Consider the following 25,004-nt stretch of genomic DNA (forward strand, 5'->3'; position numbering starts at 1 on the left):
TAAAAGTTCTCCTAGGTAGAAATGAAAATATGTATTTTCATTTCTACCTAGGAGAACTTTTACAACCTCTAATCTCTCCTATGCCTGATGAATGATGTGCGTGCCCAAAAGCTTGCAGATAAATGCAATATTTTGTTAACTTAAAGGTATTATGTCGAGCAAGGATTCAACCACCCTCCCCTGTAGACAGGCAACTCTTCCAAACCCATCCCAATCTCACTCAGCTACTGCGTCTCCCTACTGAATCTGTCCTGCACATCCTGTATCCATCTCCTTTATTTTTCTTGCTGGTTCTTGCTACGGTTGTTTTGTCATCATAAAATTGTAAGAGCTGAGACCAGCTATCAACAGACTTCCTGAATCACATATCTTCCTATCATCCCCAATAGGTACATCGAGTAGCAATCTACAGTGTTGGTTTTAAGTATTTAAGGCCTTGTTACATATTCATTTTAGGCATGTCCTGGAGCTCTTAACCCCTGGATTCTGCACACATTAACACCTGAAACTAGTTTTAAGCACAGTTTAGATGGCTAAAAGTTATGCCACTCCAGGGCAGGTTTATCTCTGATCCGTGTTACCCAGTTTATGGTCCGTTAATGTATGGGCACTCCCCACGGATGAGCCACCCAAGCTGAGCATCCCAGGCTGTAGTGTCCCCTTTTCCACCCTCCTGTTGTATGTGAACAAACTTTCCACCTCCAGACCTCTACTGCCCAGGGGGTGGTTTTTGACACCAAGCCAACCCCCCTCCCACCCCTGGGAATATGACCTTCCCACTCCCAGGGGTGCAACCCCATGAAAACAACCTGCAAAGCACATGCCAGCTATCCAGGTTTCAGGGCAGGGAAGGGTCCAGGCCTGGGGTTCAGTGGGGGTAGCAGGGAACAAGGTAGGGGGCCAGATTGGGTCCCCATGAGATGGGGTTTCCTTCCCAGGGCAGGGGCAGGAGGTCCTCCAAAAGTACCTTCCCTCACCACACTCACCTCCCAGACACCTTAGGAAGCACAGCCAACACCCCTCACACCCTAACACCAAATCCCAATTTATTAAAGCATAAGACCTTCTTCCATTTACTTCCTCTTCATTTCTTTTTAATTTGTTTAATTTATTTTTATTTTGTCTTTAAGTGGCTGGCTGACTTCCTTTTACCTCCTTTGCCCCACTCCTGTTTCCTTTCCACCTCCTATTTCATTATTAGCCCCCGTCCCATTAACTTTCTCCCCCCAGCTTCGTGATCCCTCTCCCCCTGCCAGCCTTCTCATAGCAAGTCACAGCTGTGCAGGTGGGGAAAGTTAGATAACGTTTTTAGCCTTAATGTGTGACTGCTCTGAACGCAAGCTAGCACTAGTACTTAATATTTCAGAGTTCTGGCATTGTGCAACAAAGCCCTTCCTTCCCTCTTTTATCCATAGCTCACATAGCTTAGTCCTTGAAAATGCATAAGGATCTTGTTCTGTGATCACCAGCTTTTAAGAGGACTGATCAAATGCTCTAATCCCCACCCCGTGTATTTTGAAGGTTGACCAAAACTCATGGCGGATACCTTCTTTCAAAGTGCAGAAGAAAATCCAGCATCTTGATTAAAGAAAATGGTTTGTTTTGTGCTTAATCATTGGCAGATCCCTTTGGGAAGACAGATGAGAGGGAACCGCTTACCAATGCAGTCAGAAGTGACTCCGCTGTGATTGGAGGTAACCTTTAATTTTTTTTTGGAAATCCTATAATGTAAACATATTTCAACAAAAACATGTATAGGGAGTATTTCCAGTGACGACTCAGCTGCATAGTCTTCTCACTCTTTTTTTACTATGTTTTAACAGAATCCCAAGATTCAAATCAGAATCAAAATGCAATGTAACTAGGGACTGGGTAAAATGAGTGAAGATAGTCTACCCTGAAGAACTGAAAAATGTTTTAATAAAATACAAAAGAACACCTGTCCTTCTGAGACATGGCTACACTACAAATGTTTATATAACTCTGTGATTAGTACTGTGCCATGGAGGTCAGAGCTCATCTATCTTCTGGCCTCTCTCTCCTTTTTGGTGTCTGTGATGGAATTCCTCAGGCCATATGAAGACTCACTTATAAACCACATCACCTGTTGCCTCATGAGTGGTCCTAATACCTCCGTAGATTGTTTTCTATGTTTATTTGACAGTCAGGTCAGATGATTCAACCCAGCATATTATATCTGATGCTTGTTTTTTGTGGCAACTGGAGCTTGGCAAACCCCTGCATCCTGCAGATCAAATCTATGCAAGTTATATGAAAATGCAATGTAACAAGAAGAAAGTGCAGCAAAGGGGGAACTGGCAGGTGCATAAGGCATGGGGTCTGGAGAACATGGGATTCACCGTGTTGTCACTGGAGACAGTAGTTAACTTTATAAAACTTCCTTCTTTTGAAAATCCCACCACAAGTGGATAAATCCTGATCTATTTACCAGCCAACACTGGTGAAATCTTTTTTTGTGTTTTCCCTTCAAATCCTTATTTACCTTTCCTCTCTCCGCAGGTGTAATAGCAGTAGTGATATTCATCATCTTTTGCATCGTTGCCATCATGAGTCGATTCCTCTACCAGCACAAACAGACGCATCGAAGTAACCAGGCAAAAGAGAAAGAATACCCAGAAAACCTTGACCGCTCCTTTAAGACTGATATTGACTTGCAGAATACAGTGAGCGAGTGCAAACGGGAATATTTCATCTGATGGACTCTCCTGATCCTTTTACACATTTTCCTCCCCTGTGCCTCTTTTCTTTCTGTCTTTCCTTCTTTCCTTTTTTTTAAACACACTCATTTCTCTGCAAGCTTTATTTCTTATGGAAAGAGACCACCCTGCACAGGAGAGATTGGCAGCAACGACAGTGCCTCGTTCTCTTCACAAAAACCTGTCACAGTTGCACTTAAACTCAAGAGACCTGCTGTTATACTCTAGACAGAATAAGATACACATGTACGCATGGTTGCCTGTTTTAAATTCCTGGATTTCTCAAGTCTTATGTTGGGGTTCTCGGTTTGTTGTTGGTTTTTTTGAGCCATTTCCTCCGTCACTTTGCATCTGACCTGAGCGATATAAACTAGAGGTCAAGTAGCTAAATAAGTAGCACTACAGCTATCGGGACAGGGTAGAGGGAATGAATGAGAACATTTCCTGGTGCATTTCTACCGGTCATAAAGCACCAGCTATATCTTCAACAGATATAAATTGACATAACTCCATGGATTCCAGTAGTGTTGTGACAATTTATACCATCTGAGAATCTGGAATGGCATTAAAAGCATTGTTTTCTTTCTCTTTAGACTACTTCCCCCACCCTGCTGTCCTTTTACTGTAACTTTAAGGCTTAAAAATGTTTTTAAAATAGGAATATGGATAACACCATTGGCTAGAATGCCATTCCAGTGCACCTTGTACACCACTGTTTCATAAGGCTGGCTATTTAGAACCAGCATACTCTAGCATAAATTTAGATGAAGCATGGAAAATTGTAGCTTGACTCTTCAAGGGTTTTAGGAAGCTGCTAGAAGTTAGGTGCTCTATAAATTTCTCTGATGACTCGTCTGTAACTTTAGAAGTGCAGCATACACCAGTTAACATTATATAGCGGGTGATCATGTACTGAAGTCAACCATTTAACTTATCGGGGCAACACACAACCAAATTAAGGAGGAAACTAACAGCACTCCTATCATGTGACCTAAATCATGCTGATTCATGGTTAAGAAGCCAACCCAAACTGTTATTAAACTGCTTTAAAAATGGCATGATAGAAAGGACAGTGTTTCTTGTCTGTAGAAACCAAGATGTTTGCCCCAAAGCTATGTTTAAGGAAAATGCTTGAAGTGGCTTCTATAAAGCCATTTTAGCAAACTCACAAGGAAAAGTCTTAAGGGAATGTGTCAAAAGGTCTGAATTTTGATTGAATTCTTTTCTTCCCTCTTGTTTTCCAAAGATTTATTTTCTATCCTGTTAGGGACACTGGGCAAAACAAATCATATGGGCTCTATTCTGGCCAGCTTTACTCTTCCTCAGTGCGTGCATCTACACATGCAGTTTAAGGTGCATTAGTTTATTTTTATTTTCATTAGTGTCACAAAAGCTGTGCTCGTTAGCTAATGCACATTAAAATAGGCTAATGCATATTCTTCTAGTACCTCACAATGGAGGTATTATATTTAATGCACATTACATAAAGTGCATTAATTGAATGTGTAGATGCTCCTGATCCCTAAGCATGGTGTTAAATCCCTATGTTGCTTGCATAATGTGACATGGGAAAATGCTGCGCCTGCAGAAGTATTTTGTTTTCGCTTGCTCATTTGTTTTCCTAAACCCAGCATCCATTTGCATGGTGCCCACACTTCCTTTATTATTGCTGAGAGACAGTGACAGTGTGACTGGAGCCTGAGGAACGTGTCAGTGGAAAGTTCTGCTCCAATCCTTACATAAAATGGAAATCTTCCTCTTGTCTTCTTTGAGCTTTGGAGAAGACTCAAAAGATTCAACCCCATACCAGGATCTATTCCCTCTAAGTCCCAAACCATTATCAAGCCACATACAGTTTTCTTTAGGACCACAGGGATTTAAGTTCATGAAATCCAATGTAGGATCAAAACTGATGACAAAGCGTAGATTGAAATGTAGATGCACAAAGCATTTAGGCTAAGTATGGGCAGTCAAAAAGCGCACGGCTGAATTCAGTCTTTGTGGGTTAGTCTAAGCTGCGTAGACTGAACCAATAAGCAAGTAAACAGACATTCACTTTTGATTCCAGAAATGCAGCCACATGCCTGCAGTGGCCCAGGACAGAAGCTGGAGGGTGCTAGAGCATGCCTCCCTGCTTGGCTGGAGCAGATAGCATGGGCCAAAGCTAGCTCACCAACCCTGTAAGGGGGGTCTAGCAGGGGAAGTGCAAAGTATCTTGGGATGCTGGGGGACTGTGACTTAACTTTAATCTGGAGGGGATTTGGGACTGTAGTTCAATAAACTGATTGAAACTAAATCAGTTAAGTCTGATACTACAGCCATCCAGGTTTATCTTAAACCTATTTTGGCCATTCTGAAAGTGGTTTATGTGCAGTGAACTTTTTTTGTGTTATAGATTTGAACCAGTTTCTGATCATTTATACCGGTTTATGTGTAACTTCTGTCCCTAGCCTAGCAGGCTGGGACTTGCACAGATCACATAGAAGTGCAGTAGGGTTTTTTGGGAGGAATAAAAACATTTTATTAATGCCCCTCAGCTTAATGATGCTTTATGGTTATCCTCAGAGAAGACATTAGCTTAGAGGAGGAATGTGAGACCCTTTTGGCTTGATATTCAACTCTCTAAATTGCACTGTAATCATCTTTGGCTGGCTGGCTATCCTTTGAGGTGAGAGTTAAAATTTAAAACCTGGCCAACACAATGAACAGTGGATTGACCCATCTGCTTTACAATGTGGGACCATTTCAAAGTAGTGATGGGGCTACTTTTCCCCATTCCTGACAGCAGCAGCTATCATGCCTTATGGTGGCTGTTTGTATAATGTTTGAATATTCAGGATTTCCTTTGTATTTCGTAACTCATAATGACCTGTTCATTAACTGCATCCCTTCTTGAAACTTAATTTTTCTACCAAGGAGATCCTTGGCAAATGGCTTCTCTCATAAAATATTTTTTGTAGAGACAAACAAACAGGAGCAAATTGTGTTTTTCTGTTTCTTTGGACTCCAGATTTCCCCTGACTATTTTCAGCAAGATTTTGTCCCAGTCATCTCATTTAAATGATCTTAGCAAGAGGGTGCTTTTAATTTATAACATGGTTAATTGCTTCTGTGAAGAATAATGGAGAGAGGAGGAGGAAATCCACATGTTAGTCAGATAAATTATTTTCCCCACAAATTACTGTACTGTGCATTTTTTTCCTGGTCAACACAACGGATATAAATCATCCTTGTGCTCTGCTACATACTCTTTTTCTTTTTGTGACATAAAAGTCACAAGGAAATGTAGTGAGCCTAGCCCCAAGCAGATCCAGTGATAAAATGGATGGGAAAGGCAAAGTTTGAGTAATAAAGCAAAATCATCTCATTATTCAAGTCTCTGAGAAGACATGTCTGTTTTTCCTGTCCTAGAATGGGGACCTATAAGATGCTGATCATATTCAACTAAGATTGAGATGGGGGGCATTTCTGGCACTGTATGCACACACATGCATTTTCACACCTTGCACCCTCATGTATGTATAATATACACACCAATTTCATGACAATTTGTCAGGAGTATTATCATAAAGGATGCATGTGTATATTTATGGAATTGCAAAGGGAAAGAACCAGTGAGTCCCCATCTCAGCACAGAATGCAAGGCTATTTGTAACTAGTAAACATTGCTAGCCCAAGATATTTGTCTGTGCAAGTAGATTTATATGCATATAAGGCCAGACTCAGAAGTGTAATCTCCTGTTACTGACTTCAATAACATTATTTAAATGCTTAAAGTTAGACATGTGCTTAAGTACTTTGCTGGATCGTGACCTTAATCAGCATCAAAACATGTTAGCTGTGTTGCAGTATTCCAGTTTAGCCATTCATCCCCTGGTCTGTATTTGCACAAGCAGTTATTTTATCCCAGGTGCAAAATTTTACACTTTTCCTCGTTGAATCTCATCTGATTGATTGCAGACCATTTTTCCAGTCTATCCAGGTCATTCTCAATCCTAGCCCTACCCTGCTGAGTGTCTGCAGCTCCACCCACCTTGGTGCCAGCTGCAAATGTGCTAACCACACACTCAATTCCACCATCCAAATCATAAATGAGGATATTAAACAATGTCATAGGACAGACCCCTGGGGAATTCCACTTGGTACTTGCCCCCAACTACATATTGAGCCATTGACTACTCATTGAGCATAATGATCCAGCCAGTTATGTATCCACATTACAATACTTTTGCCTCGTCTATGTTTCCTTAGCTTGCTAATGAGAATGTTGCAGGAAACGGTATCAAAAGCTTTTGTAAAGTTCAGGCTCATCACATCCACTGCTCTACACCCACCCGTACAGTCTATCAAAATCAGGTTGGTCAGGCACAAGTTGTTCTTGGTGAACCCATGCTGGCTGCTCCTTATCATCTTGTTGTCCTTTAGGTGTTTCACAGAAGATTCCTTGATGATCTGCTGCTGGTGGTTTGCTTTTGTGTCCTTGTTTTCAATTTTTTTAAAATCCAATTACTTTGCTTATTATCTTCATTTAACCTTACGATAAAGGACAGATAAATAGGCCCAGGTAGTCATATATGGCAGGGTGGAACCTCGAGAAGTCATCTAGCATATCCACCCACTCCAAGGCAGGATCATCTCTGATGTTTATCTAACCAGTCCTTGAAAACTTGCAATGATGTGACTACCCAAACCTCCCTTGGTAGTCTGCACCAGTTCCTCTCCAATTAAAATCCCTCTTCCTGCCATTTATTCCCATTACTTTTTCTCTTTTCCTGAGAGGACATGGAAAACAATTTAGAACCTACCTCTTCAGGAACCTGTTATATATTTAAAGATCATTTCATGTCCCCCCACTCCCCTGTCTTTTTTTTCCTAAATTGAGACAGTTCTTTTAGTCTTTCCTCATAAATCATGTTTTCTAGACTCCAATCATCTTTGTACTTCTCATCTCTGGACTTTCTCCAATTGGCCCACATCTTCTAAGTTCAGTGCCCAAAATTGGACATAGCTGAGGTTTTAGTACTGTTTAGCATGACGACATAGAGATCAGGTGGATCTATATATGATCACTAGCTATGGCAACGTAGTGGTGTTTTTCCCCGGTATAGCACACTGCTACGATGTCGTAGCAGCAAAATCTTACCTTGTACCGCATGCACAGTGCAGTAACTGCTCATACTGCACCATGCTTTAGTACTTCCAACAGGAGTAATAAAGCACATCACCATATGGCCATGTATAGACAAGACATTAGATCCTTTTTTTATAACAATGTGACATTTTTAACATTAATTTTCAGTTTTTTATCCACAAAAATACCTAGATCCTTTTCTGTAGAACTGCTGTTAGCTAGTCATCTTCCATTTTTCATTTGCACAGTTAATTGTTCCTGCCTTAGTGCATTTTGAACTTGTCCTTATTGAACTACACCCTATTAATTTCTGACCAGTTCTCTCTCCAATTTGTCAAGAATGTGTTTAGTTCATGTAGGAATATATAATGCTTGATACCTATATTTGTACATATAGAGCTGTACATTATGGTATTATATTCTTTTAAAAAGAAATAAAAGACACATTTCAAATCCCCAGGAAATCAAAATATGCTTCATCAAATATAAGAGGTAAACTTCACAATTAATTTCCCCCTTTTCTTGCTTTGGATGTGTTTTCCTTCCTTGCAGTTAGCATCCACTTTACTAATATGTCAATTAGAGCTGGTCAAAAAGTGGGGGAATAATTTTGTAAACACTTTTAAAATGTTCCCATTGCTCAGGGTTCAAGATAGACCTATTTTCCATTCATCACAAGAGTTTTTCTGCTTTTCCCAAACTGTTATGAAAAAGTGTTTTTTCGTTGTTTTATTTACCCAAACAGCAATTGTCAGTAGTAAACCTCATCTTTTGTGAATAAAAATGTACCTTTTTAAGAACATTGATAAAAAATATATATATATCACAGATTTTTTTGGAAACTACTACCCTGGTCAATTTTTTTAAAGAAAAAATTGTGCTTTAGAAAAAGACAATATTCAGCAACAACAATAACATCAGCCAGGTTGTATACCAGGACTGGACTAATTGAATCTGTGGCAAAAACATTCACCACCAAGTGAACAATGAACCATCTAGTCAGTCTTTCAGTCCACACTTCCACATACCTCCAAACTCTATTCTTATCTGGACTCCCTTACTGGAAAGAAAGATACGCTGCTGCCCACCTTAAATGGCAGCCCACGCTCCCTCCTACCCCTCCAGAAAGGAAGTATGAGTGCTTTAAAACTTAAAAACAGTGGTAAAGGTCACCATTCAAAAACATCATATTGAAGCAAATCATCTCTTCTTAAAAACACTCTCCCTTTATTTTGTACAAAGATGTTTAACCCTTCTCTGAAAGATCAGTTAGATTCTGGTCTTGTGCAGGGCAATGAGCATCTTTCTGTCATGATGAAGTGAGCTCAACTCCCATTTTGAAGACATTGGCCAGGTTCTCAAATCCTAATTCAGCCAAAACATCCCCATTGATTTCAATGACATGTTGCAAGTGTGATTAGGCAATTACAATTTTAAAACCTAGGAGAAAAGGGGGGCTTACCCTTTCATCTCATGGACTTATTTTTAGGACAGTCCCCTGGGAGATAGGAGACCCAAATCCCAATCCCTCCTACAAATTGGGAAGGGAATGAGTAACCATGGCCTGGAAGACCATATCCTAGGCAAGTGTTCGAACCATTGAGAGACTGGGCGTAAGGCAAAAGACACCACAACCACCATCTCCTCTTCTTAATGATTGTTTTTGTTTGACTATGACTACAGATCTTGCAGATAAAATAGGCAAAGTAACGTCTCCTCTATGGCCCCAGATGCAGTTGGGATGTGACAAAAGGCTTTGTGTAGCTTTAGCATCTGGATTTGATGTGGTTCTCTGCATTGCCTCTGGGGGACATTTAGGCATTTGATGGGATGTTGCTGGTGAAAAGCTTAGCATAGACAGCAACATCTGGGCAGAAGTTTTTTTGTTTGTTTGGGAGTTTTGGTTTTTAGAACATCAGGTTTCTAAATCACTTAGGGCTAAATACACAGAGGACTTACACACCGCTGAGTCCCATTTTCAGAAGTCACTTAACCATGAAGAACCTTGGTTTTAAAGATCTTGAAACAGTAAAGATGCAGATAGATACCTAAAGGGCTTGTGACAAGTGTTTGGGCAACTAACTTTTATTTATATTTCGTTTTATTTGCATTTATATCCCTCTTCAAATTGGTACTGTTTGTAGGACTGACACCAGTGTAACTGGGTTAACGTGTCCACCTCGCACCTCCTCCCCCAATTCCTTTTAGGAACCTGTGTCATATTTATTTTCAAAGTTATTTAGGTACCAAACAATATAGATCAATGCCTACTGGGGTTTTCAGAAATGTCTAAAATGAGACACCAAACTCTGAATGATTTCACTGGAAGTTATGCAGCTAAACTGGTTGGGAGGTGCCTTTGAAAATCCCTGTAGATGTCTGTGTGAATCTCGGGTACTCTCATATGTTTGAAACTTTGGCCCAAAGTTACTTCCAAAAAGATCTTAGTCAGATGGGTGATTTTGAACATTTCATCTGCTACCTTAAAACCATATAAAATGGATCAAAAGAAGCCCTAAATTGAACAGAATATATCAAAAGTACAGGGGATCTCACAGGAAAGACACAGCAATTTACAGTATAGAGGCAAGTGTGAGTGTTGCACAGGGCAATGCTACCAAACTAGCGGCTTAGATTATGCTAATGAAAGTGTATATTGAATGTGACATCTCCAGATGCAAGAATTCCTGTGTTGCTTTCTCTTTGTTTTTACAGGAAAATTCAATCTTCTTTTCATTATTTACTAGAGTTAAAAGGGTTGGGTTTTTTTAAAAATATAATTCAGAAAGTTAAGCTTCTTTTTCTTGGCCATAGGGGGTATGTCTACACCGAGAGATAGTGTGTTCTGAACTTGAGTGTGTGTAACGACTAGAGTCGCTGGGATAGCAAATGTCAAACAAAACTGCAGTTAAGATAAAGTAATTTGAGTTTTAAATTGGATTAGGAGCTTGAGTTTAACCCCGGACACATCTCTTAGCTTGAGTTCTGGCAGCACATCCAAATTTACACTCACATTGTTTTTCCTTCATTGTTATTGTCAACCAAGTGCAGAAAACTGCTGTTTTTGTAGTGTAGACATGCCTTAGTTTAGTTAGATGTTGGGCTTGGTGAATGTGTAGATTCTGCCTTATGAACACCCCTCTTGGCTATCTAATGTGTGGCTCAGTCTTCTCCTGGTAAAGTCATTGGGAGCGTGGATATTTAGTTTTACTGGGGCATCAAACTAATGCTTGAAAATTGCCATCATTTTACACTTTTTTGTTTGCTTCTTTCTTCCCTTGTCACATCAAATGACCAGCCTTCACATCAAAGGCTCCTTTCCCTTGCACCAATGCCAGCAGATGGAGGGAAGTGATTATTCCTCTCTATTCAACACTGGTGAGGCCACATCTGGAGTAGCGTGCCCAGTATCACCTCCCACCCTACAGAAATTGGAAAGAGTCCAGCGGAGGGCAATGAAAATGGCTTTGGGGCTGAGGCACTTGATTTGTGAGGGGAGTCTGAGGGAACTGGGCTTATTTAGTCCCAAGGGAGGATTTGATAGCAGCCTTCAACTCCCTGCAGGGGGGCTGCAAAGAGGATGGAGCTGGACTGTTCTTGATGGGGGCAGATGACAGGACAAGGAGCAATGGGCTCAAGTTGCAGCAAGGGAAGATTGGGTTAGACTACCCGCATGAGGTGGGTAATAAAGCACTGGAAGGGGTTAACCAGAGAGGTGGTGCAGTCTCCATCCCTGGAGGTTTTTAAGACCCAACTCGACAAAGCCTTGGCTGGGATGATGTTGTTGGGGCTAGTCTTGCTTTGGGCCGGAGGTTGGACTAGATGTGACCTCCTGAGGCCCCTTCTAACCCTCATTCTCTATGATTCTACAAAACCTGTAATAACCTTCTTGAAGTCAGTACTGTTTTGTAGGACTGCCACCAGTACAACAGGGTTAACATGCACCCCCTCCTTGCCCTTTTTGCATCAGTCTTTTATTCCCAGTACTGTCTGAGATGCATCAATATTTACTTAGATAAAACTTCCAAGGATTGCTATGCCATGCAAGTTGACTTCATGCGGAGATGCCTCGTGCCCTTTGTTCTTATTCAGGCTCTTAAAGCAAGTTTATAACAAAGCTATAAGGTTTAAATCTGTGGTTCATTTAATTTTGTTTTGGGCTTTCTTGTGTTTTCGTGGAGCCAATGACAAGAACTCAGACACCCAATGCAGTCTGCGTGTCCTCTCTCGTGTATTTTTGGTATGTGAAGTGCTAAACATACTTTTCTTTGGAGCTGGGAAATATCATGGGAAATATCAGGCTGGAAGGCAGGGTGGCTTCCCTCCCCCCCAACGCCCTCCCTTCTGCTCAGTTGGAGCCATGCCTATAGGAGTTTTAATAGTTCTATGTATTGGTATTTATTTTTGTGAGCTTTTGCACTAAATTATTCTGAGAACAAAAACAACAACAAAAAAGCACACTTTCTGGTGAACTATTGTAGTTTGTAAGCTCGTCGTTCGTCTTTTGTAATGTACTAAGTCTACAAAGTGGCCACAAGCAGAGCTAAGGAAGGATTAAGGCAACATTTTGCTTTGATGTTCTCACTACACATCCACTTTGGGGATTTTTGGGGGGTGGGAGGGTGTTTTGGTTTGCTTTCTTTTATTACTACTTTGTTGGTATTTGGGGAACTCAAATCAGTAGGGTGGAAAGTAAGGGGAATATTGTGTTAGGAACCAGTAATGAAATCAGTATGTCTTTTTGCCAAGGGCCGGCAATTTGTTCCTTGCTAAATAAGACACACATACATGGTATTGTAAATCAGGGTTTCTCGACTGAAATCACTGAAGATGTGCCATATCCCCAGTGAGCTTACAGTCTATACAGACAATAAGTGATCAAGATAATGGTGTTGACTTAGGATGTGTCTACATGGCTTTCATGCCCTGCCCGCTCGCTCTTGCTCCAGGGATGTCAACTCTCCGAACCGAGCCACTGGGGGCACCTTAAGATAGTGCTGAGTCCATGCCCAGCACACTTTTAGACAATCCAGTGTGCTTTTGGCATATGCTCAGGGCCAGCTTATGGGACCTCATCCCTGGGATTCAGCCCAGGTGAAGCTGAAGTACGTGGGCCATGAATGGTCCAGGGTCATGCTCGCAGGTGCATGGAGATGATGTGCAGACACTCCTCTGGAGTGTCTCCCCTGTCATTTATTTGTCTCTTTTATTTTCCCCACTTAGGGGTGGTGGCTGTTGCTGTTCACATACTCAGAACAGCTACTTCCTACTATGCTAATCATTGCCCTTTGGGCTGTATTTAACATCATGTTCCTACAGGGTTTCCATTCAGTGCCAATGTTATTCTGCATGGGAAATGATTTACTTACATCTGCATGCCAGTTTTAGACCTTCCGCCCCCTCCTGCTTGCATCATTAAGGCAAAAGATTTTCAGATGTGCTTTTTGTCATTGCACACCTGCCATACATTAAAGGGGTCTTGTCTCTATTGAGGTAAAGTATAGACAAAAACAATAGCAGCCACTCATACAGCCCAAGATGCAGTGAGTTAATCAGGAACCCAAGCTCCTTCCATTAACATTCAGGGTTAAAAAGAACAAACAGGTTTGTTGATTCAGGCATCCAGCTACACAAAGTTACCTCTGTGTCTTGCAATGAATTATTCACGTAGTCTCTTTTATCTAAATGATAGCAAGAGACCAAGTTTCATATTCACTTCCTGTCTTGAAATCTGCGTGAACCCACCAAGCTAGATTCACTCCTGATGTTAAGTTTGCTGAGGTCAGTTGAGCTTCATAGGGATGAATTTGCCTTATGATTGAGTCTCCGATAGCCCATGGCAAGGGTAATGCTGGATTTCTCTGAGGTGGTCCTGACAACTGTGAGTTCAAGTCAAGACCTTACATTTCTCAATCACGAATACGGCCAACATTACCTACATTCAGTGCAATAGGACATTTCTCCTAAGGGAATTGGGGGTGAAATTCTCAACATTACTGAAATACACAGAATGCATAACCCCATTGAAGCCCTTTGTGTATATTTTAAACTGCCTCTGGGACTTTGTGGAGGCTTCAGGCCTGGTCCAAAATGTATAGACATCTGTGGAAGTTTGTCTTTGTGTTTCATGGGATTCAGTCCCCGAGGATGCTGTGGTGAATTGCATCTTACATGGAAAATCAATCTATACTGAACAGGAAAACTTCCTTCCTTGGTAAGACAAAGAGCGGCCAAGCAAAGGAAAAGTGGCTATATATATATCATCTCAGAAGTAATATTAATGTTTTTTTCTAGATAGATATGGAGCCATCCTCATTCATTTTTTTTTCTTTGCTCTACTCAAATGATACCAAAATCCTTTGAAATGATGCTCAGTTTAAATACCAAGGCAAGAAAGGTCTATTAAGAGTAATACAACAGTCTCTGAGTTACAGTAAAAAAAAAAAAGAAAAAAGAGGACGTCTAGTTTTCCCCTTCCACTGTTTGGTTTTGTAAAGACAATTCCACAGGACGTTGCCTCAGTCCAAGACAGTTTTGTAGACCACGTAACATGTCTTAATACACTGTATGGGGAATTTAAAAAAAGATAGCCTTAGCTTCTTTTGTTTTTATGGTTACTGTTGTACAGAAGAACGACTTAAACTGTAAATAATGTATATTTAATAAAAAAGAGCTTTTTGTATGATTTTGTGTGGAAGACAAGAGCCTACTGCTGTGTTTTTTCTTAGATAAATGGGCATTTAAAATGCTAATCATGGGATTTTGCATTTTCGGTCATTTTCGTTTTTAACATCACTAACAACAGGCTTAGCCTGGACGCTAGTAAAGGATGAAACTCCCACTACTCCGATCTATCAATGTTAAGCATTGCTAAAAGTGCTGTCACAGGGTGTTTCATCACTGTTCAACATCCCTGACTGTCAATTAAGGCTGGTTTGCAACATCTGCCTCTGAAATGCATGAGGGCAAATATGTCCAGCGGACAAAAATCACATGTGGAGATATTCAGGTTACAAAGCACCCCTGAAGACAGCTTTCTAGTCGTATATACTTTGTGAGCCAATACTGTGACTCACCTTTTTTATCCTTTATTTCTCATGCAATGACACATTATGGAGGTATTCAGTGGCATACACTGCCATCATCACGTACATCTATAATGTGAGCTACATGAGCAGATCAGACTCAATAATTCTAGCGGTGAGTCTAAGGAAGTTAGGCAACCAGTATCATTGGCTTTGCATGGTGCCTGAGCCTCTAAATCTCTTAGGCTTCTTTGAAATCTGACTCTGTCAACCAGAACACAGTAAATACTGATTTAGGACCTATCCTATTTAGGCTGTGATGGATAGTTTTCCACAAGGTTCACAGGCTGAGATCAGCTCAGGTGGAGGCATGTACCACCACTGAGAAACTAGTTATGCCCACTAACCCCTGTTCTTCATGCACCACATACTAAACATGTACATGTGGTCACTGTTACAGCAGTGCCAGGCATGCACAGCGTCATGTCCAAGCCTCTGACTCCAAGAGCATCTCTGGGCCTACAACGAAAAGCAGTTATGCAATATTTTCTGGCAACCAGCCCATGCAGCCTGAGAATAAATGGTCAGAATTCATTCCTCAGTGACCGTCTTGGGCTGCCCAAGGACATGGCATGCAAGTATCCCCAAATTATCATTGCTTACCCAAAGTCTGCTTGACTTATCCAAAGCCTCTTAGCACTAGAGATGGGCAGAGGATATCTCTAGTGCAAGGTCTAGAGGATTCACAGCCACATCCAACAACACACCTGATGGCAGGGGATGGCCTGAGTTATCATCTGAAAGTTCCCAGTGGTTAACACAATTGTCCAAGAAGGTTCAAGGTTTTATGGTCCATTCAGCTGGAAAGGAGCTCCTATGTCCCTGTGGAAATCTGGCCCTTAGGCACCTCACTTCATGTAGGTGCCACTAATGTCCTCAACATCCCACCACTCAGTGACCACTTAACACTTCTACCCAGAGATTGTATGAAGAGCAACCCACGTGCATGCTGACACTGCTCCACAGCCAAGCTGCTCAGAGCCCCACCTCAATGCCAAGGCCATTTGTAGATGCACCATGGGCATATGACTTGGATGGTAGGTCGCCCAGCAGTGAGGCCCTACAATGCTGAAGATACCTATAAGAATGTAGTCCTTATGCATTGATATCACGGGTCAAACATGCTTAAGGGGCTAGGCCTTCCTTACTACCGCCTGCTTTCTATTTAACTAGCTGTCCTTTCCTTCTCCCCTCCCAATTTCCACTGTAAGAAAACCACATTCGTGGTTCCCATATTAATAAAAGTTACCATTTACAGGGGCTCCCTAATAGGAAGCTAGGAATTGGCAGATGGTCCTTCACTTAGGAAGCAGTTGGTTTGTTAATTAGAAAGACCAAGGGTCTGCAGAGCTTGCCTACTGCTTCACATTGTTTTGGACTTCTTATTCATGTATGCCTATATTTATTGAACCTGGAGATCACTAGAGTTCCCACAATGTGCTAGGTGCTGCACAAGCCACACCCATGTCTCTCAACTTGAACTTTCACCCCAGAAAGACACCATATAGACTTATAGACATCATATACCACGGGGAATAGGGGGTGGTTGAGGCACAAAAGCCTGATTTCAAATGCCCATTATTCCTCTGACACTTACCAATTCTTGGAGAACAACTGAGGTGATCATACACCATGACGATGGGCAGGGAGGGCTTTTGGGGGGCGGGGGTCAAGGAACCAAACAGGACAATAAGCTTTCTGTGAGACATGTTAAAGAAATGGGTAGCATCTCAGAAGCAGCCTCCGAAACTTAGAGTGACACCAAGGGTTTATCTACATTGCTTCCCTGCCAGCCCTGGGGGTGTCCCACCAAGCTTGATGCCCACCTATTCCCTCCTTCTCCAAATGCACCAAATCACAGTAATGAAGCAATATGGCCATATTATAGCAGTACATCAGAGACAGAGAGATGGGACGTGGCTCTGGGTAAGTGCTTGACCCCTTTGCAAAGCCAATACATTGCTTCATTTCCAGAATTTGGTGGTGCATGGCACAAGGAAGAGGGGGCTTGGCTTAGTGGTAGTGTAGGCATGGCCAGAAAATCACTTCTGCCTCAGAGCTTCCCTCCGGCAGTAATAATAGCTCATGGTGGCTCGATGACTTGCAGGGAAGTAAAGATGGGGCAGATTACCTCTCAAGACTCTTCCCTCCCTGCCTGGTTTCTTCAGTAATCATGGCAATTTGCTTTTGGTAGCTCAAGTAAGTAGAGTAATACAAGTCACAAGCCATTCCTGAGGAATCAACCTCACACCACAATTCCCAGACTGGAAAAGGCTTTAAACCAATATTAATTTGTCTTTTTTTTTTTTTTTTTTTTTAACTTCAGTATCTCTGTAGACTATTTTGCTTAGGATGTATTCCTTCTCTTTCTTCTTGAGCCATCAGTGGCTGAGTTTCAACCATTATTAAAGGGAGCTGTATTAAATAATTATAGCTGTGTAATGGAAACACATATTTCTATTTGATGGCCTGGAAAGCCATTAATTTCCATTCATGGATGGTCAGCCATGTTTGGAAGAGAGGCCAAAATTTGGTACCAAGCAACAAATATGTATCTGTAGAGCCAAAGATACCTTCCTTCAGCCTGTGCCAGCTTTATTTATTTTTTGTTATACAAGATAATGAGCTGCAGCTGTATGACGCTCATATGGGATCTCTCTCTCTCCCTCTCTCTCTCTCTACTGCTTTAACTAATAATGCCTCATTGGCAAGAGCATAAAAGGCAAATAAAAACGCGTCACTTCACCACTTTTTCCAGTTCACAAATGACTTGTATTAATGCTCTCTGATTGATTCATTGCTCACCTATTTCAGCCATAGAGCTGGCTAAAAACAATGGTTACTGGTTCAATTGAAGTATTTTCTTCTCATTCTGTTAAGTTTTAGTTTTCTTTTCTTTTTTTCAGTCCCAATTGCAATAGAGTTTTTGTTTTTTGTTTGTTTGCTTGAATTTCTCTAAATGGGAAGTTTCCCAGACCCTGCAGCTGTGGACACTCATGTCAGTTTCGAGGTGAAAGTGACAAGAATGTCAATTTCACTGAGCAGCTGTCTGGGGTTCCCTCACCAAGGCAATCCCATGAGGGACCTGCAGGCCAGGACTGTCCACTTCCAGCATCCGGAGCCCTGGGACAGACTCACTCACTGTCACTACCCTGGGGTTATATGCTCACACAGAGAAGGGCAACAACATTGATAAAAGTTGTAGAAGGCAAGTCGTACGAGGAGAGGCTGAAGGAACTAGGCATGTTCAGCTTGCAGAAAAGATGCTTAAGAGAGGACATGAAAGCAGTTTTCAAATACTTGAAGGGCTGTCATAAAGAAGAGGGGAAAACACCTTTCCTCTCTCCCTGCAGAGAGCAAAACCTGCACCAATGGCTTGAAGATGCAGAAAAGTAGATTTAGCTTGGATATCAGGAAAAGAATAACTTTTTTTTAGAACAGTGAGGCATATCTGGCCTAACACTGTAGACATTGTATTTTTCCTTTAGTCCCATCCAATGATTTGCCAATGATCATCTGACATGGCCAAGTAGCAAGTAGGACTCCTGTAATAAAGGCCCAGTCTAGCACCCTGGCCTTTCTGGGACAGGCAATATTAAAGCTTTGAGATACTGGAGGTGACTGGAGTCCTTCAAGTAGTTCTACCCCACCAAATATTTCCCGAGAGATAAGACTATCAAGAAAAGCTCATGAAGATGTACCTGTTACTCTAAATATACTATGGACCAGCTCCTAGTCCACCTATTAGGCACTTAAGTGGATGTAGACGCCTAAAGATGATTCCACTCCACCCTGATCAAGTCTTTCCAAATCCATAGAAGTATGTATTATTGCTAAAGGCTATCTTAGCCTTAAGACGAAGTATCAAAAAAGAAGTGAGGAGGAGGAGCATTCACCTACCTTTTGATTCAGGCCCAAACCAGTCAGCTGTAAGGTTTCTGGCTCTCACTTACTGCTGCTACCTGCACTAGAAAGAATACGAGCTAAAAACTCTTAAGATGGGCTGAATTGTCACATACAGACAACAGCTCCAGTATGAATTGTAGACCTGTTGTGTTATAGTGCTGGTTATATCCCTAGCATTCAGCACTTCTGGAGGAGACGAGGAAATACAGCCTCTTTAGATGTGAAGATTTTCTGTATTATTGGTGTCACTTGTCTTGAGAAACCTAATGAAACTATATATTAATCAAAGACTGAATGCAATGTGTATTCAAGTTTTCATAGCCATAAGGCCTCACCACATGTTATGTTTCAGTGGGCGCATCTACATGAGCCACCCACTGCTCAGCTGTTACTATGCAGTGATTCAGTACTTGCATAAGTACTTGCATAAGCAAGTACTAAAGGACTGCTCAGTAACTGATGTTACTGCGTAGTACCATTGCCACGTGGTTTTTGCCCAATGCTACTGCGCAATGACTTGTTACTACTACACAGTGTCATCACTGCACAGTTAGTGCCTGGCAACACTACTGCAGGGTAGCACTGAGCTACAGCACAGTTCCTCATTGCTACTGTGCTGTAGTGTCTTGTGTAAATGTGCCCAGTACACCTGTGTGAAGCAGCTATTATTCGCTTCGGATTCAGATTTGGCTGATTTGGGGGACAGTGATTCGAATCGGTGATTTGAATCACTGTCCTGAATTGAACCGGCTGAATCTGATTCCGAGATTTGGCTGTTGCCAAATCTCCGAATCTCTGAATCAGCCAGGCCCATCCCCCGCCCCAGCTCCCAACTCTTTGGGGGAAAGAAAGCCCTGGTTCATCAGGTGCTGCCAGGTACGGGAAAGAGGGGAGGGCAATCCCCAGTGCCTGCCCAATGCTCCGCGCTGCATAGGAGGGCTATGCATGAGCCCCCCAACCCCCCTCACTCCCACAGCCCCCCCACAGGTGCCCTGCCTGGGCCAGCTCCAGCCCTTTAAAGAAAAAAAACCTGAGAAAACCATGCACTTGCAGTTCCTGCAAGCAGGAGGCGATCCCCACTGCTCCCCACTGGCCCGCACCACGTGGGGGGCCCTGCACGAGCCCCCAAATCCCTAAGGCCTCTGCAGGAGTGGTGAGTCCCAGGGCTTTTCTATGAGTTTTTTTTTTTTTTTCCTTAAAGGGCTGGGGATGTCCCAAGCGGGGCCCATGCAGCGTGGGGCAGTGGAGAGCAGTGGAGATCGTGCCCCCCACCCAGCAGCACCTGATGAGCACCAGGGCTTTTCTTTAAAGCACTGGGAGCTGGAGTGGGGGAGGGCCAAGTGGGATGGCAGGGGTCTCCCCATGGTCCCCTTCCCCACCCCTGCTGCAGCCACCGGAGACTGTCCAAATCATCAAAGTGCTCTGAATCTTTTCTGAAGATTTGGAGAGCTTTGACTCGATTCAAACCTTTTAATTGGTCCCCCGATTCGATTTAGATTCAGAGAGTTGGCCAATGAATTGAGTTGAATCCCCTCCAAGTTGAATCACCACCTGAAGCTTTGCACAGCCCTAGTGCCCAGTGAAACTTTAGTCTGATGGGCAGAGAGAAGTAGCTAGATTTGGTAGGCTGAAGTCAGGCAGACGGCAGTGCAGAATGGCACCTTAGGGCACCTATCCATGTGCTCTGATATGTTCTGATTAGAATGCATCAGATCAGGCTCAATTAATCAAGTCTACTCCACGTTCTAATTAAAATGCTCCCAAATCACCTCATCGTCACGTGTATTAAACCCCTGTGGATCTCAAAATGGCTGTGGGGGCTGCTTTATCCAAACCTCATTGAATGAGCTTTAGATAACACATGTCATGGCCATTTTGAAACACATGGGGACTTAATACATGTGACAATGAAGCGTTTTAATTAGAAAGGTTCTCCAGAAACCACTCTAATAAACTCCTCCCCACTCCGAGAACGTGTATAGTCAGCCTCCTATAGGGAAAAAAAATTAACCTTCTTACAATGAAAAGAGCACAGAAAGCAAGAAAACAGGGGCATATCTCAAGCTGTGCATTCAAGAGAGAATCACAACAAAGAATTAAAGGAGCAAAAATTCGGACGGTGGGGGAGATGGGGTAGAAAGAAAATAACAGGGTCTATTATCATATAGGTATGCAGAATGCCTAAAATGCCCTGGAAATTCAGAGGCACTGCAATACTCTCACCAAGTCTCTGACACACACACGGGTACCATGCAAAACGCACACATCATACAGGCATGCAACACACAATAATATACCCTACAACATGTACTCAAGCAGCTGTTTCAGAGAGAGGCCCTTCCACAAACACTCACATCTCATCAGCATTTTGACCTTAATTGCAATGAAACCTTACACAGAATTTTTTTGGGGGGGGAGTTGCTATTATGCCTTTAGGAGCAAGACCTCCTAATCAAGTTGGCTGTTCATTGGCTCATCAGCAAAAGAAGTCAAAGAAAAAAACATAGGGCACATGTAAGGCATCCTCAGCTTCTGAGCAGAAATGCATTTCAAAAGGGAACTGCCAGAAGGCAGATTTCTCAGAGGCACTGCGATAAGGGAATAGGTCAGGTTTAGAGAAGCACTGAACTAAAAATAATCCTGATAGTCGAGAAATAGGGAACATCTGTTTTTCATAGCTGCTATTCACCACATACTGCCTGGAAACATTACCGAGTAATTGACATTTAAGTGAAATCATTTATTGCGCCACTGATCAAGAAGACTCAAATTGGGCATCGCAGGACACGCTGACATTTGTTGTGAGAAAGTCCTGTCTTACACCCACCTTAAAACAGGCCTAAGATACAAGTTTTAAGCAGTTACTGACCCAAAGCTTAGAAAGATTGATAGGATCCTTCCTATAGGCTCTGGGCCAAACCAAATGTCCTAATCAAGATCTGGTTTTCCTTCCTAATCAAGAACTGTATATATCATGTCACCCAGATCACCTCTTTCTGCATTGTCTCTGTCTTTACATGATTTTCCCCTCCATTTGGTGTGGCTGGACTAGATGTAAAAACAGAATCACCATCATCAATCAAGTGCCTTAGCATTCAATAAACAGCCAACAGAGTATTTCCACTCATTTGCTTAGTCTAATAATCTATGCTGAATAACTACCTTGGGCCAGATTCACAACAGATGCCTATGATTGCAACTCTTTTACTGGCACTGTAACTGCGCCTGTTTAAAATCACCCAGGGACTATACAGCTGACTGACAACTTTTGCACCAAAGTTTCATAACGTTATAGGTGGGGCAAACTGACCTCCCCCTTACCATGGTAGCAAGCATAGATTGAAAACACTGCAGCAAAATCCAAACAGTGCCATTCAGGGAAGAGTCAGCTCCATAGTTAACATCTATTGTTGTGATTTGTCTTACCCGAAAAAACCTTTCAGTAAAGATGATTTTTCGCCTGCATGTATCTATCTAAACATCCCCTGGGAGTTTGAAGGATTACAGGGTTTTTTTTCCCTAAATCCCTAAAGTATTAATTATGTGCTTATATTTTTTCTTAACCAAATAATAGACATTGATGCAGGTTACCGATCCAATTACGGCATTTGCCCCAGAACTAGCATCCCTTGTTATTAATATACAGCTCCCCTGGAATGGCAATCACAACATCTCCTGCTAAACTAAGTCATTTTTGCCTTAATTAAAGGGGAAACTTAGAGTAACGCACCAGCCGCTCCCGTGAGACTTCCTTCACTTGCCCATAGGGTTGGCTTTTAAAGGGTTATTATCCTTACTGCTTTGATTTAGGCTCCTGGGTTTGCTGACTTACTTATAGGGTATCATCTATTAGAGGAAAAACAAGACTCCCCATGACACCCTTCCTTCCTTCCTTCTTTTCACTATCCTCTGCCCATTCCCCCAAAAAGACTTGCTTCCTGGCTCTAAACATTTAATAATTTATTTGCCATGGATATATATTTATCCCTGTCCTCCATGCAGGCTGGATTCTGAAGTCCTTACCTATTCCTTGTTAAGACATCTACATTTTGGCAAAGAGCTGAATAAAAACAAAGGACTTACAAATGTGACTTTACTTACCTAGCTATCAGCAAAAAAGCATTGTTGAACCTGGGACATAAAAGAGGTCAAGCTGGATGATCTAATGGTCCCTTCTAGCTTTAAACTCTGTGACTATCAAGACAGCACCATCCCAACATCTATTTCCATCTCTGCTGTTGACTTGCTGTGTTACAAAGGGCAAATCACTTAGGGTCTAATTCAACAAACTCTGAAGCCAAGAGAAGTATTTAAAATGATTTAACAGGCAACCAGTCAGCTGATTAAACTTTCTGAGTCTCAGTTTGGGCCTGAAACATGGACAGATTCCCACTGATTTCAAGCAGCTTTGCATCTATCCCATTTGCCTCTGCAGAATGGAAACTAGACCAGTACTGATTAGCTTCACATGCGTTGGCTGCAAGCTTTCACTCATTTATCTTTAAAGTTGCCTGCAGGAGGTGTCCTATGAAGGACAATATACTCTTCCATAGAAAAATGCTGATTTAATAGAGCATAAATATTTCACGGGCATTGGAAGTTATTGAAATAAAACTTCATTTTTATGAGGTTGTAAATTTTGTTTCAGTGTAATATATATTATGTCATAGTATCTTAGCCCGGATGATGAAAAACAATAGAGTCAAAACAAGACTTTCCAACCTTCTTGAAACAAAATGTTTTGCCTTTACTAAAGCAAAAGGGTTTGATAAGGTTGTTTCAATCATTCCAATACAACATCTTTTAGCATTTTTGTTTCACAACAAGTTTACTTTTTTTTTTTTTTTACTTTTGTGCTGATTAGGAACAAGAAAATGTGTTGGGACATCAGAATTCCCTGTGGAATGGGAACAGTGGACATAACTAAATGTACATTAATGCACCGTAATGACGGCACATTAAGTTTAGTGACTGAAATAACAGGTACTAATTTAATGCGCCGTAATTGGTGCTACTGTGCAGTATTGCTGGCATCACTGTTTTGTAATGCTAAGAGGCAACACACTAATTCTATTGTGCATTCGCATGGTTTTTTCCTGCCATGCAAATCCACAGTAGAATTAGTCTACTGCTCATTTAGCATCTCATGTAGACACACCCACTGAGTTTCAACCAGCACTCATGGAAAATATAATCAGAATGTGTCACATATACTATGGTATATTATGTGCTTTGATTTGCAGTTCTGAGATCTCTTGTAAATGAGCTCGTTTTTGTGTCAGTATTTGTGCCATTTTTTCATCGATTCTCTCCCCCATTTCTCTCACGTACACTCTGTCCAAATTTTGTTTCCTATCCAGAGTTGCTTGTGTAGAGTTCCAAGTTACACACTGTACCCAATGGTCTTTAAACATAAATTAACCTGTTTTCTTTTCTTTAATTACCTAGTCTATAGAAACCATTATTTTCTGCCCCAGGAAAATAGCATAGTGACTGATTCCCTGTAGCCACTCAGAACACTATATCTTAAACTTTCTTTCTTAATTTTACCCATGAGAACATTAGGGACAAGTCAAAAAATAATGAAACCTTTCCTGGATTTCACATGTCCAGATATGTAGGGCTGAACAACTAGTAAAGTGAAGTGGCTATCCTGGGATTTCCTTTACAGGATTCCACAAATGCTTCAACAGACTCCACTGTGCTAGCACTACATATATTCATCATAAGAGATAGTTCAGCAGTTACAGGTTAAATAGCTGAAAAAAGAGTTTTACCAATGCAGGAACTAAAGCACAAACAAAATAACTCATTCAGGACATTATTGCCAGGGGAAAAATCAAGCCAGGATCCAAAACCAATGACTGTCTTTGCAAGACTATCTAAAGCCAGGAAATGGACCTTATATTCCTAGCAAGATAACCTTATCCCTAAGGATACAGAGTTCATATTGCAATTTGATCAAGGAAGACAAGAGTTACGCTTGGTACTACAGGCTTTTGCAATAGGGTTTACCTCTTATGGATTAAGTTTGCATCCTTGAAATTATCCTAGGAGGACAATTTCAGTGGGGTTGAAGTGTTGTTGTCATCATGATGGTCCACAAAATACATGAGTAGCAAGGATTTTTTGTTATATCTTTTACTAGACTGAGTATATAGTTGG

At 41.6% G+C, this 25,004-nt stretch overlaps 1 protein-coding gene across 1 annotated transcript in view; it reads left to right on the forward strand.

The window, feature by feature from the left end:
* Window positions 1-14,540, forward strand: part of CNTNAP5 (contactin associated protein family member 5) — a 465,902-nt gene extending 451,362 nt beyond the window's left edge. The window contains exons 23-24 of the mRNA XM_090046063.1: window positions 1,623-1,694; window positions 2,521-14,540. Coding sequence (XP_089902189.1) covers window positions 1,623-1,694; window positions 2,521-2,717 — 269 coding nt within the window. The 3' untranslated portion in view covers window positions 2,718-14,540. The remainder of the gene's footprint in view (window positions 1-1,622; window positions 1,695-2,520) is intronic.
* The last annotated feature ends 10,464 nt before the right edge of the window (window positions 14,541-25,004 follow it).

This window comes from Crocodylus siamensis, chromosome 4 (assembly GCF_052110815.1).
Source record: "Crocodylus siamensis isolate JL-2025a chromosome 4, ASM5211081v1, whole genome shotgun sequence".
Lineage (NCBI taxonomy): Eukaryota > Metazoa > Chordata > Crocodylia > Crocodylidae > Crocodylus > Crocodylus siamensis.